Raw genomic sequence first — 13,610 nt, forward strand, 5'->3', positions numbered from 1 at the left:
CATCAGTGCTAACACCCTCTGCACCCGTAAAGGAAGTTGTTAATGTCATACGTAGCAGCAGCAGACTAAACCCCCAGCCAGGTAACAAGGTCAAAGGTAGCAGCGCTACTGGTCTGCATCCCATTCGGACAATAACTGTTCCGAATGGAAATGCAGATGCGAACGGTGTAGTGCCCACGAGGGAAGTAGTAATGCATTGTCCTTGGACAAGAGCTGAACTAAATTCCATCATAAATGATTTCCCCGATCCCAAAAAGGAATTAGCCAAATGTCAAAGATTTTTGAGGAATTTGGGTAGTTCTCATGAGCCAACTAATAAAGATTGGCGGGTGGTGTTAAGGGCCTATCTACCACGCAATACCGACGTGACAAAATTTATCACGGATTGTGTATTGGATGGTGACGTTCCCTTAACAGACCAAGTAAACCAAGATAATATTTCCCGCATCATAACTCAATTGGGTATATATTTTCCAGTAGTAGTTAACTGGAACAAAATTTTCACCATAAAGCAAAAGGAGAGTGAATCTGCAGAAGATTATTGCGACCGGACTCTGCAGACTATCACCCAGTACACTGGGTTAAAAGATATTAAAGATAGCACTCACCACAGGGGAATGATTGTCACCATACTCATGGATGGCCTTAAAGAAGACTTAAAGACTCGGGTTCAGACCTCACAACCTGGCTGGAGGGGAGTCACAATAGATACACTCATAGAATCTGCCATAGAACATGATAAGAACATCTCTAAGAAGAGAGAGACCCAGAGCGAAAAACTAATGGCTGTCACTATCCAAGCTCTGGAAGGAATGACTGTAACATCACAGCCAGTAGACACACCTGCACCTATACACACACTTGCACCTGAACAGTTACACGTCCTCACCAATCCCACACCACAGCAAACACATCCTTACTCCACATATCATACACAACCACAGGTCCCATGCTACCCACAAACTTCATACCTCCCACCATACCCTTATCCTCCATATTCCTACCCATACCCACCATCTTTCCCTCTTGCTCAACTCCCACAACAATCCTTTCATCCACCCCGTTCAAAAAGATGTTTTAACTGTCACCAAGTCACATAAGTAAGTACTGCAAAGTGAAGAACACCACACATGAACACGGGTTTCCCATGGGTTCATAGGCAACCCCAGTATCTTCTCCTAGGCCTTATATGACTGTTTAAAATCTTTTCAACCTGCCAATGGATCTGTTCTAATGTAAAATGTGGACGATTTATTGTTGTATTTAGGTCATGTTTAAATGATTTTAAACTGTTGTGCTTTATCTCTCACACAAGGACACAAGGTTGCTAAGGATAAACGGCAGCCGTGCCAGGCTACGGTCAGATACTCGGAATACTATCCAACCCAGGGGCCCAGGCATTATTTAGAGCAGTAGCTATTAATAACAAGATTTAATTGCAGGAACTTGTATGCAGATACTATGGCCCTCATTCAGAGGCGGTCGGAGGATGCAAGCGGTTGCTCAGAAACTGGGCGGCCGCTTGCATCCAGACCGGCCGCCTCTGTTTCGGTCGTTAGGCTGTGGGTTTACACCCACAGCTCTAATGACCGCTAGGGTGATGGTCGCGATGGTCATAGACCATCGCGACCATCGGGGCTTACGACGAGACCCTAGGGTAGGGTCTCACTTTTCGTAAGCCCCGGAGAGCTTCTGGCTCTGTCAGAGCCGGAAACTCTCCACTGACATCACTAGTGATATCAGTGGGGCCTCCCCCAAACGATGGGGACGCCTCCGTTTGGGCTGCCACCCCCCCGGCCCGCCTTCCAAAAGGGACGAGCTGTCAATCAACATCGAGAGCTCGTCCCCTTTGGAAAGAGAACCGCTACGACCGGCGCTGTCGGTCGTAGCGGGTCTCACGCATGCGCACGAAGGAGCCGGCTCCCTCGTGCGCATGCGCACTGGACAAACATCGAGGCAGCCGTGCGGTCGGAGACCTTACGGCCGCCTCTGAATGAAGCCCTATATCCCTAGAATTATTAAAAGTGATAGGGGGACTCATTTTACAGGTTTCCAGAACATGTGTAAGGCGATGGGTAATAAAACCAAGATCATTCCAGACTGTCATTTCTTTTATCTGTCCCCCCTTTGAGATACTGTTTAACAGGCAGCCTCATGTGAAAATATGATAATGAGGTTACTGTGCAGTGTCTCACGAAGGTGAGTAAGAACAATTGAAATTGAAAATGGGGAATTTGTTATGATCCGAATTTTTTTAGCTCAGGTTGTTTGACTGATCGGTGGAAAGGTCCGTATCTGACGTTGTTGACAAAGTACCACATCCTCAAAGGGTGGCCGGGAAAGATACGTGGGTCCATTCCACTCACTACAGGGAGGTTAACCAACCGATGGAGATACAAAATGGAGACGAGGCCGATAACGTGGACCTGTCGATTGTGAGCTTGTGCCGGGAGGATTAAACAGGTGACAGTGAGAAACCTGAGCTAAAAGAAAACTGTAGATCAGTGTTGCAGCAAGGGATTGTTCTGCTGTGTTCATTTTGTATTCTTCTTCCAGAGTTTCCGTCATCTTGATTTGTTTGGGGATACCCAGTTTCTGTGATGGAGGACCGATAGAGGAGATGGGAGCTGATGGCAGTGCTGATGGAGCGGAGTCAGGAGGAGGAGTGCTATGCCAAATCAGGGGAGTGTCTAACCAATCTTAGTACCGTAATTGTTATGTTATTTGGGAAGACTACTTCCAGAAATTATGACCCTTACACATGGTGAAATGCTTGGTATTTATAAAAACACACCATCACCATATCTTTACACTCAATATGAACACAAAGGCAAACGAAATATGATACCTGGTGACGTGCATAAAGCCACTCAGTTAATTAGTGAGACAACTGGCTTTCAAGTTTTAGTCGCATTGGATCCCACCAGGATCGCTCGGGGTACATTCAATTTTAGATATATTCAGGAACTTGCTAAATGAATAGATAATATCACCGAGATGTACGATGACACATTCAGGTATACAGGGAGAGAATTGCAAGCATACAAGAAAGAACTGGTGCAACACAGGCTAGTGTTAAATTATTTAACTGCTGTTACTGGAGGGTATTGCGTAACATTGGCCACCCAATTTGGAGTAAAATGTTGCACCTATGTCACCAATGATACCAGCGACCCCAAGGAGGTGATAGACCGAAAGATGGATGAAATTCTGCAGCTAAAATGGGAATTTCGTAAGAACCATAATGCTTCAGTGGCTGAAGTAGGGGAGAAGATAGAAGGATGGGTTTCATGGCTGAACCCAGTGAAATGGCTCTCAGGTCTAGGGGAATGGGTCCAGGAAGTGATCGCCAGCATAGGCAAATTCTTAATCCTTATACTGATTGTCATCATAATAATTGGCATATGTGTCCGGTGTGTTCCTACTGTGTTGAAGTGTGGAAAATGTAAAAATAAGGTAAATCGAAAGAGCGAAATTATGATGGTGGTTAGTAGTACCCATATGAATACTGAGGTAAATGTAGAACTGCATTACAACTCTGAACTAGAAATAGCATCATATAATGTATTATATTTAGATGTGCATAAAAAGTATTATCAAAATGTTATTTTAAAAACACATCAAATAATGTTAGTCCCTAATTCCCCATCAAAACTTCCTTTGTAGGACTGGTTCATCCCCACATCTTTCATATGATCTCCCAAGGTCCGCGGTGTGTGTATAATGGTAGTTTTATGTCCCCTCCTAGAGACACATTATTGATGGATTAAGAACCACCTTGTGCCATCCCCTAATAACATTAAGTAATATATATAAATGTATGCCTAAATTAATTTTAAATCAGGATGTGATAGCATGTTGTTCGCTATCAAAGGGTGGACTGTCGAAGCTGGATTAGTGGCTGAGACGGAATCAGCGTAGAAATTGGCGTGCGTGATGCCATCTTGCGAATGGAAGCTAGACTCCATTTTAGAAACAAGAATCTGCAAGACGCCATTTTGCGACCAGTGCCATTTTAAGTTACAACTCACGAGCTAAGTACAGATAGCAATGTTTTTGATAATCTACCAAAAACAACTAGAAATGCAGCCCCTGAGAAAAGTAAATAGAATAGACAATGCACCAGGATACTGTGAGTGTTTTACATACAAATTGGGAATCCCTGTATGTAGGTAAGTATAGTTGTGGCAATTGTGATATAACCCAGGCATTGATCTACTCAATTAAATTTGTCTGAATCCTAAACAGGTTTTAGTCCCACACCCAGACAGAATGGTCCCCCGGCTTCACAGCAAGGGGGTAACACATTTGCATTACAGTTTGAAACTGTAAATAAGGAATGAGATGTGTGTGTGTGTGTGTGTGTATATATATATGTGTGTATAAATATATGTATACACATATATATATGTGTATGGAATCTCATGCATGAACACCGCACATTACGCACAGTTAAGCTGCTAACATGACGCTCTGTAGCGAATGCACAATATCCTGCATGCGAACGTTGTTTATTAGCTGCATCAGATAAACCTAACTAGCATCTTTACATCAAACCCCACATACTCACACATTACATATTCACATACAAGGTTCCATAAGCTTTAAGGTATAAGATTCAAGTATGCACATTTACTATAATTGCTAAGTAAGTCATGTTTGGTATTGTACTGATGCGTACTCTCTCAACTGTATTCCGGTAACATCGATATAGAGATCGCAACAGGCATTCTCAACATATGGACCGCAGAGACTTCAAGCAACAAAATGTACATTATATGACCAACTGTTAGGATTTGCATGAGGTGGGAAACCAGAGACCACCAGTTGTTAGAGGCTGGACTGTGTCTATTTGAACCAACCTGTTAGATGCCTTGTAACATATGCCCTCTCCTTTAGGACCAATGGTATTAGCAACAAACTTCTCTATTGTGTTGTCTATTTCTGGGGGGTAAAAATATGTGTGCTCTGACCCTGGGTTTCGAGTCTTCATGCTGAATGCTGATTGACGAGGGGTTTCTTGCTGATGCCTACATCTGGTCCAGAGCGCTGTGTATGTATAACTGTACTTGGGTCTGTATAATTCCTATGCGCTAAATTGTACTTATAACTAGCGTGTAACTGACTGTACTTTTACTTGAATAATACTTAGTGCTTTGGAACCACAGGTTCTAGGTCTGGAGTCTTTATTTACTGTATAACTGCGTACGCAAAATAGCGTCATCCTTAGAGGTTTATAGGCAGGATATCAGAAGGTATAGGCAGGGGTGTATAGAGGTTCAAAGACAGAATCCTTACAGGTCTCCGGGAACATGGCGCCCGCACCGTGTTCCCATGGCATCTCTAATCCGCATGCCCGAATAACCATGGAAATGACCGGGCCAACGGAGAGGTAAGTATATGAAATTGGGGGCAGGGTGCGCACACCTTACACACATTATAAATACACCCCTATATATATCTATTATACATTTATCTCTTTATCTATTATATATTTATCTTTCTATTCTATATCAATCTATCATATATTTATCTCTCTATTCTATATATATATCTATCTATTCTCTATATCTATCTATGCATCTATCATAAATGTATCTCTCTATTCTATATCTATCATATATTTATCTCTCTATTTTATATCTTTCTATCTATCATATATTTATCTCTCTATTCTATATTTATCTATCTATCTATCTAATTTTTTATCTCTCTATTCTATCTATCTATCATATATTTATCTATCTATCTATCTATCTATCTATCTGTCTGCCTCCCCCACTGTTATAGCCTTAACTGCCCTGTGCCCTCCCCCCTAGTCCAGCCAGCTAGCCTTCCCAGTCTCCCCCCAGTCTAGCCAGTCTTCTCTGTCCTGTCCTCTCCCCCCAGTCCAGCCAGTCTACCCTTCCCCCTCCTAGTCCAGCCAGCCTTCCCTGTCCACTCCCCCTTTTCCAGCCAGCCTTCCCTGCCCTGTGTCCTACACTTCTACACTTACCCTTACTTCTGGCTTTTTATGTAGATCCGGCAAAGTCGGGTGAGTTTGAGGGAGATTTCTCTCTTCTCACTCGTAAAACTCGGGTGAGATAGCAAACGAGAATCAACTCATCATCGGGAAAACTCTGAAGTATTTTTCACCTAAAAGATACATCTCTCAAATTTACCAAGAATCGGGATGACAAGCTCAGGTTCTCAGGATGCTCCGGGCATTGCAAAATCACCGGCGATTGTGGCCTTGCCCCGTGTGACATCACATATAGGGGTGTGGTCTGCACCAGGCCCACGAATAATGGTATATATATCAAAATGGCCCTTGGCAGAAAAAAGGTTCCCCGCCACTGATGTATGCAAAGACTTACCAATTTGGCTACACAGGTCATGAGTGTAGGATACATCTGATGAAGGCGCTCTGGGACCAAGTACCTCCTGTAAAGACTTTATACAAGTTTTCCAGAATAGCTATACTGATAGAACATTTCAATATGGAGGTTCGTATTGTGTCCCAAGCATCATCGCCCAGTGGGAAGCCCACATCTGTCTCTCATGAAAGTTCATGGATGGTGAGTGAGTGCCAGTATAGAATGATAAATAAAGAATATCCTTTATCATTGGGTAAAGCCTTTCCATTAGAGAAGGACCTTGAGTCGAGGGAGAAGGTAATGAGGAAGTTACAAAATGGTGAATTTGTAAATACTGATAATAATAGGAGCCTAGAATTCCGTGCCTTTCCTGCTGCATGGCTGAATGCTGAATGGCTGCAAAGGACTGTGGGGCAAATTTTCCTATAACATGGTGAAACGAGTGATACCTGCAGCAACCCATAGACGCCATAGTAGGTGAATGTCCTGGAGCAAATGAGGGATTATTCCATAAAGGGGATAAGGGGATGGATATGCAGAGAGGGCATATTCTAGGGACCAAAAGGGCAGTACAAGGTTTGTGTTTGTGTAATAACCAAGGTAAGTGAGAAATCGAGTCTACTGTACCATATCACCTCCCAGATCGACCCAACACCTAACGTATAGCGTGCCAGGCAACCATCTGACTCAGGCAGGAGGCATTATAGTACCAAGGGAGTATGGGTTGTCTCAGTCTCTCATCAAAAGATATCTTGGCATACAGTATATGGGGTTTTTTATAATTCCAAATGTATTTGCAGTATGAGGACTGGAGGTGATGGAGTGCTCGATGAAGATGATGGTTTGAAATGTCTTAAGCATCAGAGAAAAAAATAACACTGATATTTACATTCTCTTTTTATTTATATGGAAATATGAATAGAAATAAATATGGGAATGGCCTTTTATTTTATACCTTTATAGCATGACTCAGACTCACATTTATTTTCTGCAGGCAAACTTTTTCCATCAGTACACCAATAAATGACCAAGAAGGGAATGACACTAATATGTATGCTGGTGTCCAGTACAAGATTAACAAAGTAAGTAGATTCTTGAATTTGAGCTAATTCATGGTACATATATGTGTACCAATAAAAAACCCAGTGCATATGCAGTGCTCAATGTCTCTATTTTTAATAGTAAAAAAAAAAAGGCCTGATACTGTGTTACACACAAAATGGGCAAAATTGATGCATAAGAAAAATGTATTTGCATATATACGAAGAGCTGGAAATATGTGTCCGGCCCTGCATTATAGAAACATATGCGCCATGTTCTTGGAAACCCAGAAAGTACATGCCTGTGTTGTGTCAGTTACGTTCATTAGCGAATAACTACTACTCACAATTATCTCATCATCATTATTTATTCTTATGATGTCACAGACTCTCACTGCTGTACAGCCAAAAAACAAGAGTGTAATAAAGACAATATTACTATAGAAAGAGTAAGATAAAGCTGTATGCATGGGCACAATTAAGTACAAGTTACAAGTAGCTGTCATAGTAAAAGACTATAGGATATAGAGGAATGAAGAGCACTCTGTGGTACAGTCAGAAGGCACAACACCGCTGTGCAGCGTAATAATGGGCATACAGAGTAGGCCACCAGTTAAGAGAGATCAGGTAGAGAGGACCCTGTTACTGAGAGCTAGAGGGAGGTGGGAAGGCAGAGACAGTAGGAACAGATGGGGTTACATGTACATGCTTGGAGAGAGAGGAGGAGGGTCTTGAAGATGGACAGTTATATGCAAGTCCATTTGCACATGTAAAATGTTGACTTGTAGAACATTTGTTGCATAACATACAGTACAACCATAATTTGAGTGCAGTGTAGCTCCAATTGCTGTTGGATATATGGGCTATCCCAAGGGCATTCACATTTATTTGGTATAGTAAGGGCAAGTAAGCCACACACTTTTATGGATGCCCCTGATTTAGAGTTATGATACAATTAAAATAGGAGGCGTTTCATGTGTGTCCCTAAGACCTGCTGTAATTCTGAGCTGATGACGATGACTGCAGCTTTGTACTAGACAGATTTTTGCACTAATTTTAAAGTTGAATTTATCTTAAGCATTTTTGTACCCAAAAGTCACACTTTTATGTTACATCAGCACCTTTATGTGTAAGGATATCACTACTATTTATATAAGTATAATCTATTTTAGATTGTATCTTTGTATGACTAATAATTTATTGCATAAACATTTAATGTTAGTTACATATATTTTTAGAATCTTCTGCATTCAGTAACGGGTAATCTTTCCACTTGGCCTGCATATGGTGCAGGACAGACCATCTTACCAAAGCGCAAACCCTGTGCTGGAGCTGATGTCAAGTGTTACAGGTTGGTAAAATATGGCAGCCTGATTGTTGTGTTATTGTCTGTTGTAGATATATCATACAAAAGGAATCTGTTGAGCTCCTTCCTTTTTTTATTTTTATTTTTTGTGGTGTTAGGAAGGGGGTCTGCTGTCTCACAGTGCTTGGTTAAGGAATTAGAAGGGTGAGTATATATAGTGCAGGTCTCTATCTTACATCATTGGGCTATGGGCCTGATTCAGCAAAGAACGCAAACGAGAGAACGCACACGCTTGGCTGACGTTTTTGAACTGCGCATGCATATGCATCGCACTGCGCTTGCGCGAATTAGCCAGTGCGATCGGGTTATCGTATGCAGACTGCACTCAGGCCCTCATTCAGACCCGCTCGCAAGTGCTATGCGCTCGCAAGCAGGTCGAATCTTGAGGGCCTGCGCACGCGCAGCGCTTGCAGTGCGCGTGCGCAAACCCCGGAGCTAGTGACAAATTCACTCGCTCCGGGGCTCGCTACAAAAGGGGCGGCTGTCGATGCTGATCGACAGCTCGCCCCATTTTGTAGGTGGGGTGGGGTGGTATCCGGACACACGGAGGCGTTCCTGAAGGAACGCCTGCCATTTGTAGGCGGCCCTACTGACATCACCAGTGATGTCAGTAGGGAGCTTCCTGCTCTGTTAGAGCAGGAAGCTACCTGGGGCTTGTGGTACACGAGACCCTACCACAAGGGTCTCGCCGCAAGCCCTGATGGTCGCGATGGTCGAGACCATCGCGACCATCACCTGGTCACTTGCTACAGCTGTGGGTGGTAACAAAAGCGTTCGCCCTCATTCAGAGCGAGCGCTCGCTTTTTGCCAGCAGCTCTGAATGAGGGCCTCAGTGTGTACGCAGACCCTTCCGAAAATGATGGAAGTGCCGTTTGTGGGTGGTGACTGGGGGGTGGTCAGGCAAACGCAGGCGTTATAATGCCATTATAGGGGCGTGCATAATTAAGGCAGTGTGGCGGCTTACGCAGCCATACCGTAAGCTGTACACAGGAAGCGGCCAAAATCCTGCGGCAGGTCAGGTGAACCACTATTATTCTAAGGGGTCCGATGGTTCTTGATGTTACTGATGTTTACGCTATCTTGTGTGCTGACCAGGCTATGAGTAAAGGGAGATGGGCAGCATAGTATGGGGCTGGGCATCTTGTACTGCGGTCTCCGTGCGTATGTATTGATTAGCATATTCTTGCAGCGGACGGGTGCATGCATCTGCATCCGTGCGTTCCTTGCTGAATCAGGGCCTGATTCAGAGCCGCTCGTAAGCGGTCGCTCGTTCGCAGTCAGTCGATGTTGTACAACCACGCATGCGTCGGTGTAACAGTGCGCATGTGCGTACGTCTGATTGCGGTAATTTTTCAGTCGATCGTAGACACAGCGAACAGTTAGTGACATGTCAAATGTGATTGACAGAATTGTCAGTTTTGGGGTGGTGACGGGGGTGGAGATGGGAAAACGCAGGCGTGTCGAGGTGTTTTTTGGGCGTACATAAATTATCTTATGCGAGCGCCAAATGTGAACGGAACAAGTGATTCATCACTGTCTCATCCAATTTCCATTAAGACTGCTCGCTCAGCTTGTGGTCTGGTATAGTCTACCACAATGACGATGGTCTCTTCGTACTTCCCTGGGCTCATCGATGTTGTAGCGATTTATCAATTGAGGCCACAAAACCAATCATCTTTTAACTGCAAATCTGCTTGTAAGGTGTTTAGCAAATAGACCTTTTTTTAGTAGCTAAAATCTGAACGCAGGTGAACTACTCAGCTGCTAATTTCTGGGTCATACAATCAATTAGCTAACAAATATTTTTTATTTTGGGGCTTTTAAAATATTTGTAAGTGTTTCTTTTTTAGGGAAACAATAGTGTACGCATGTTTATTTTTTTTCTTATTTTTTTGGAGGACAAGAAACCAATCGTCCTTTTGTTTTTTGCTAAGTGTTAATTCAAACTCATAAATTGTTTTTAACCCTTGTTTTGTTTTACAATATCAAATGTTTCTATTTCCGTATTGTTTCTAAGTTTGTTTGAGGGATTACCTTTTATCCCGTTTTGGAATAAATCATCAATAGAATTTTGCAGATTTTTATCATAATTTTATTAAATGATTGTGTCCATTTTTTTATAATTTTTTTTTTTTTTTGCCATAAACATATTTTTAATAAGGTAAAAAAAATGTAAAAAGATTTGGGCCACACACACACAAAATAAGTGGCATTTGAAATTGAAAAAAAACAAAAAAAACAATTCACAAGAAAGGAGAGAGAGGTTGTTGTCATGAAGGAATATGGGGCAAACACAGAGATGGATTGTAGGGGATAATTAGCCAGTGCTGTCATCGCCTTTTAGGCCTTTTGGCCGGGGTTTGGAGGGAGCCGGAATGGGCCCGGGAGCTCCTTCGGCTTGCCTGGCCAGAGGCAGATGTTGTTACCTCTGGACTAGGCATAGGGCTAGGCACATTTGGAGGGATGGGTGTTTTGCCAGAGATGGAGGGTCCTGATGTTCCGGCTGGAAGGGAGGCCGGCTCCAACATGTGCTGGCGAACGAGCTGCTCCAGGGCATTTGCAATTCTTACATTTGCCCCAGTATTTTCCGCCAGGGCATTTGCAATTCTCACGTTGGCCGCAGTATTTTCCTCCATGCCACCTGTAGCAGATTGGCGTCCATCCTCAGCAGAATCTCGGTGTGCTCATCCGTTTTAACATTGAGATCAGTGAGGAGGGCCACTGCCTGCGAGGGGGAATGCCCTGGACTGTATGCCACAGGGTCCCCTGCCGGATCTACTGCTTCCTCCCCTGCAGAGCCAGAAGAAATTCTGCGGCCAAAGCTCACCTCTGGAGCAGACTCATCCGCCTGTGTCTCTGTGAGAAAAAAGAGAAAAGATTAAAATTCAGAACGAGATATTTTCCCAAACACATTTCTGAGTTGTTAACATTACAACATTTACCTGGGGCAACATGAGGAGCCGCAAAGTCTGGCATGTTGGTATCCATGTTCGACACGCCAAGCACCTCCTCATCCTGCACACACCCCTGGGCCAGGTCCTCCAAATCCGTGAGCTCAAGTGACACAGGGGTGGGACCCCCACCTGTTCCCCCTGCATGCGTACCCCTATCAGCCATTTTTTGTTTAAGCCGATATTTGAAGTCGCTCCATCTGTTGGTTAAAAAGTTGGCATTATTTCTGCAGTATTTGGACCTGTAACCATTATTTAGTCAAATGTAGTTTTTACGTACCGGCGTTTGACCTCCCGGGTTGAACGTTCAAACTCACCCACCCCATTGACAGCACTGGCTATGTCGTCCCACAGTTTCCATCTCTGGGTTGCACCCATATTCCTTGGTGCCTGTGCCAGGTTGTCGTTGCACATTTGCACCAAAACCTCCATCTCCTTCCTTGTGAATTGTGGCTGCCTTTTTTTTTGGCCCTAGTTTGCCTACTAGGCCCAGCAGCCTCTTCCATGGCATCCTCCACACCTTTTTTTTAAATGTTTGAAAATTTTTAAAAGTTAAATGTTTCAAAATGTAATGTTAAACATAAGCATTTTCACATAATTTTTAAAATAATTACATGGTGCCTCTTGGCTAGTACTTTGCTGCTCTGTACTCATTGTCTTTTCTCAGTGTAGCAGACCGATTTAGGCCTTCAGTGACGTTTTTATACATGCGTCAGCATTATTCGACCGCATCATTCCTTGTGCGCTCCTACTGTCCGTCCTTAATTTGAGTGGGAAAATAAAGCCTATTTATGGCTTGGTGTGACTCCATTCGAGGTGGCATTTTTGGATTGTTGGAGGTTTTTCGGTGTAGTGGTTTGTTCGTGGTTTGTTGTTTCGTGAAGGAGTAGTTTGTATTTTTGAGAATTTGCGTTTTTTTATTACTTTGTTTACGTTAGCATTTTTGCGTTTCTTTTTGCTATTTTTATTTATATTTTTGAGTAAGTATTTCAAAAATTCCCCTAAAAATTTATTAGTAAATTGTTTACAATTTTTAATTTTTTTTTTTTTTTTTTACAGTTATTTTGGCAGTGACCAAGTGACCTTTTCTAACTTTGGGATATTTGTCTGTTTTTGGTAAGTGTTTTTGGTTTTATTAATTCACAAATTCGATGTGTTGGTCTTAGCATATGTTTCACTAAGTAATGTGTCTTTTTTTCTGTGTCAAATCATGTCTTAACTCTAAATGTAGCGTACTATTTTGCGAACTAATTTGTGTTTTTTTCTGTGTCAAATCATGTCTTAACTCTAAATGTAGCGTACTATTTTGCGAACTAATGTGTGTTTTTTTCTGTGTCAAATCATGTCTTCCCTCTAAATGTAGCGTACTATTTTGCGAACTAATTTGTGTTTTTTTCTGTGTCAAATCATGTCTTAACTCTAAATGTAGCGTACTATTTTGCGAACTAATGTGTGTTTTTTTCTGTGTCAAATCATGTCTTAACTCTAAATGTAGCGTACTATTTTGCGAACTAATGTGTGATTTTCTGTGTCAAATCATGTCTTAACTTTAAATGTAGCGTACTATTTTGCGCACTAATGTGTGTTTTTTTCTGTGTCAAATCATGTCTTAACTCTAAATGTAGCGTACTATTTTGCAAACTAATTTTTTTTTTTTCTGTGTCTAATCATGTCTTAACTTTAAATGTAGCGTACTATTTTGCGAACTAATGTGTGTTTTTTTCTGTGTCAAATCATGTCTTAACTTTAAATGTAGCGTACTATTTTGCGAACTAATGTGTTTTTTTCTGTGTCAAATCATGTCTTAACTCTAAATGTAACGTACTATTTTGCGAACTAATGTGTGCTCCCTTCTCTAAATTTTCGACAACTATATTTGGCTTAATTCCTAGCTTAT

At 42.3% G+C, this 13,610-nt stretch overlaps 1 protein-coding gene across 2 annotated transcripts in view; it reads left to right on the plus strand.

The window, feature by feature from the left end:
- Positions 1 to 13,610, plus strand: part of TSNAXIP1 (translin associated factor X interacting protein 1) — a 125,474-nt gene that overhangs the window by 10,136 nt on the left and 101,728 nt on the right. The window contains exons 2-3 of one of the 2 annotated variants that reach the window (XM_088471834.1): positions 7,351 to 7,438; positions 8,635 to 8,747. In XM_088471834.1, the coding sequence (XP_088327960.1) occupies positions 7,351 to 7,438; positions 8,635 to 8,747 (201 nt within the window). The remainder of the gene's footprint in view (positions 1 to 7,350; positions 7,439 to 8,634; positions 8,748 to 13,610) is intronic. The other variant, XM_088471837.1, reaches the window with a different exon arrangement.

The sequence above is a fragment of the Taudactylus pleione genome, unplaced genomic scaffold, assembly GCF_031769625.1.
Source record: "Taudactylus pleione unplaced genomic scaffold, aTauple2 ptg000117l, whole genome shotgun sequence".
NCBI classification, from domain to species: domain Eukaryota; kingdom Metazoa; phylum Chordata; class Amphibia; order Anura; family Myobatrachidae; genus Taudactylus; species Taudactylus pleione.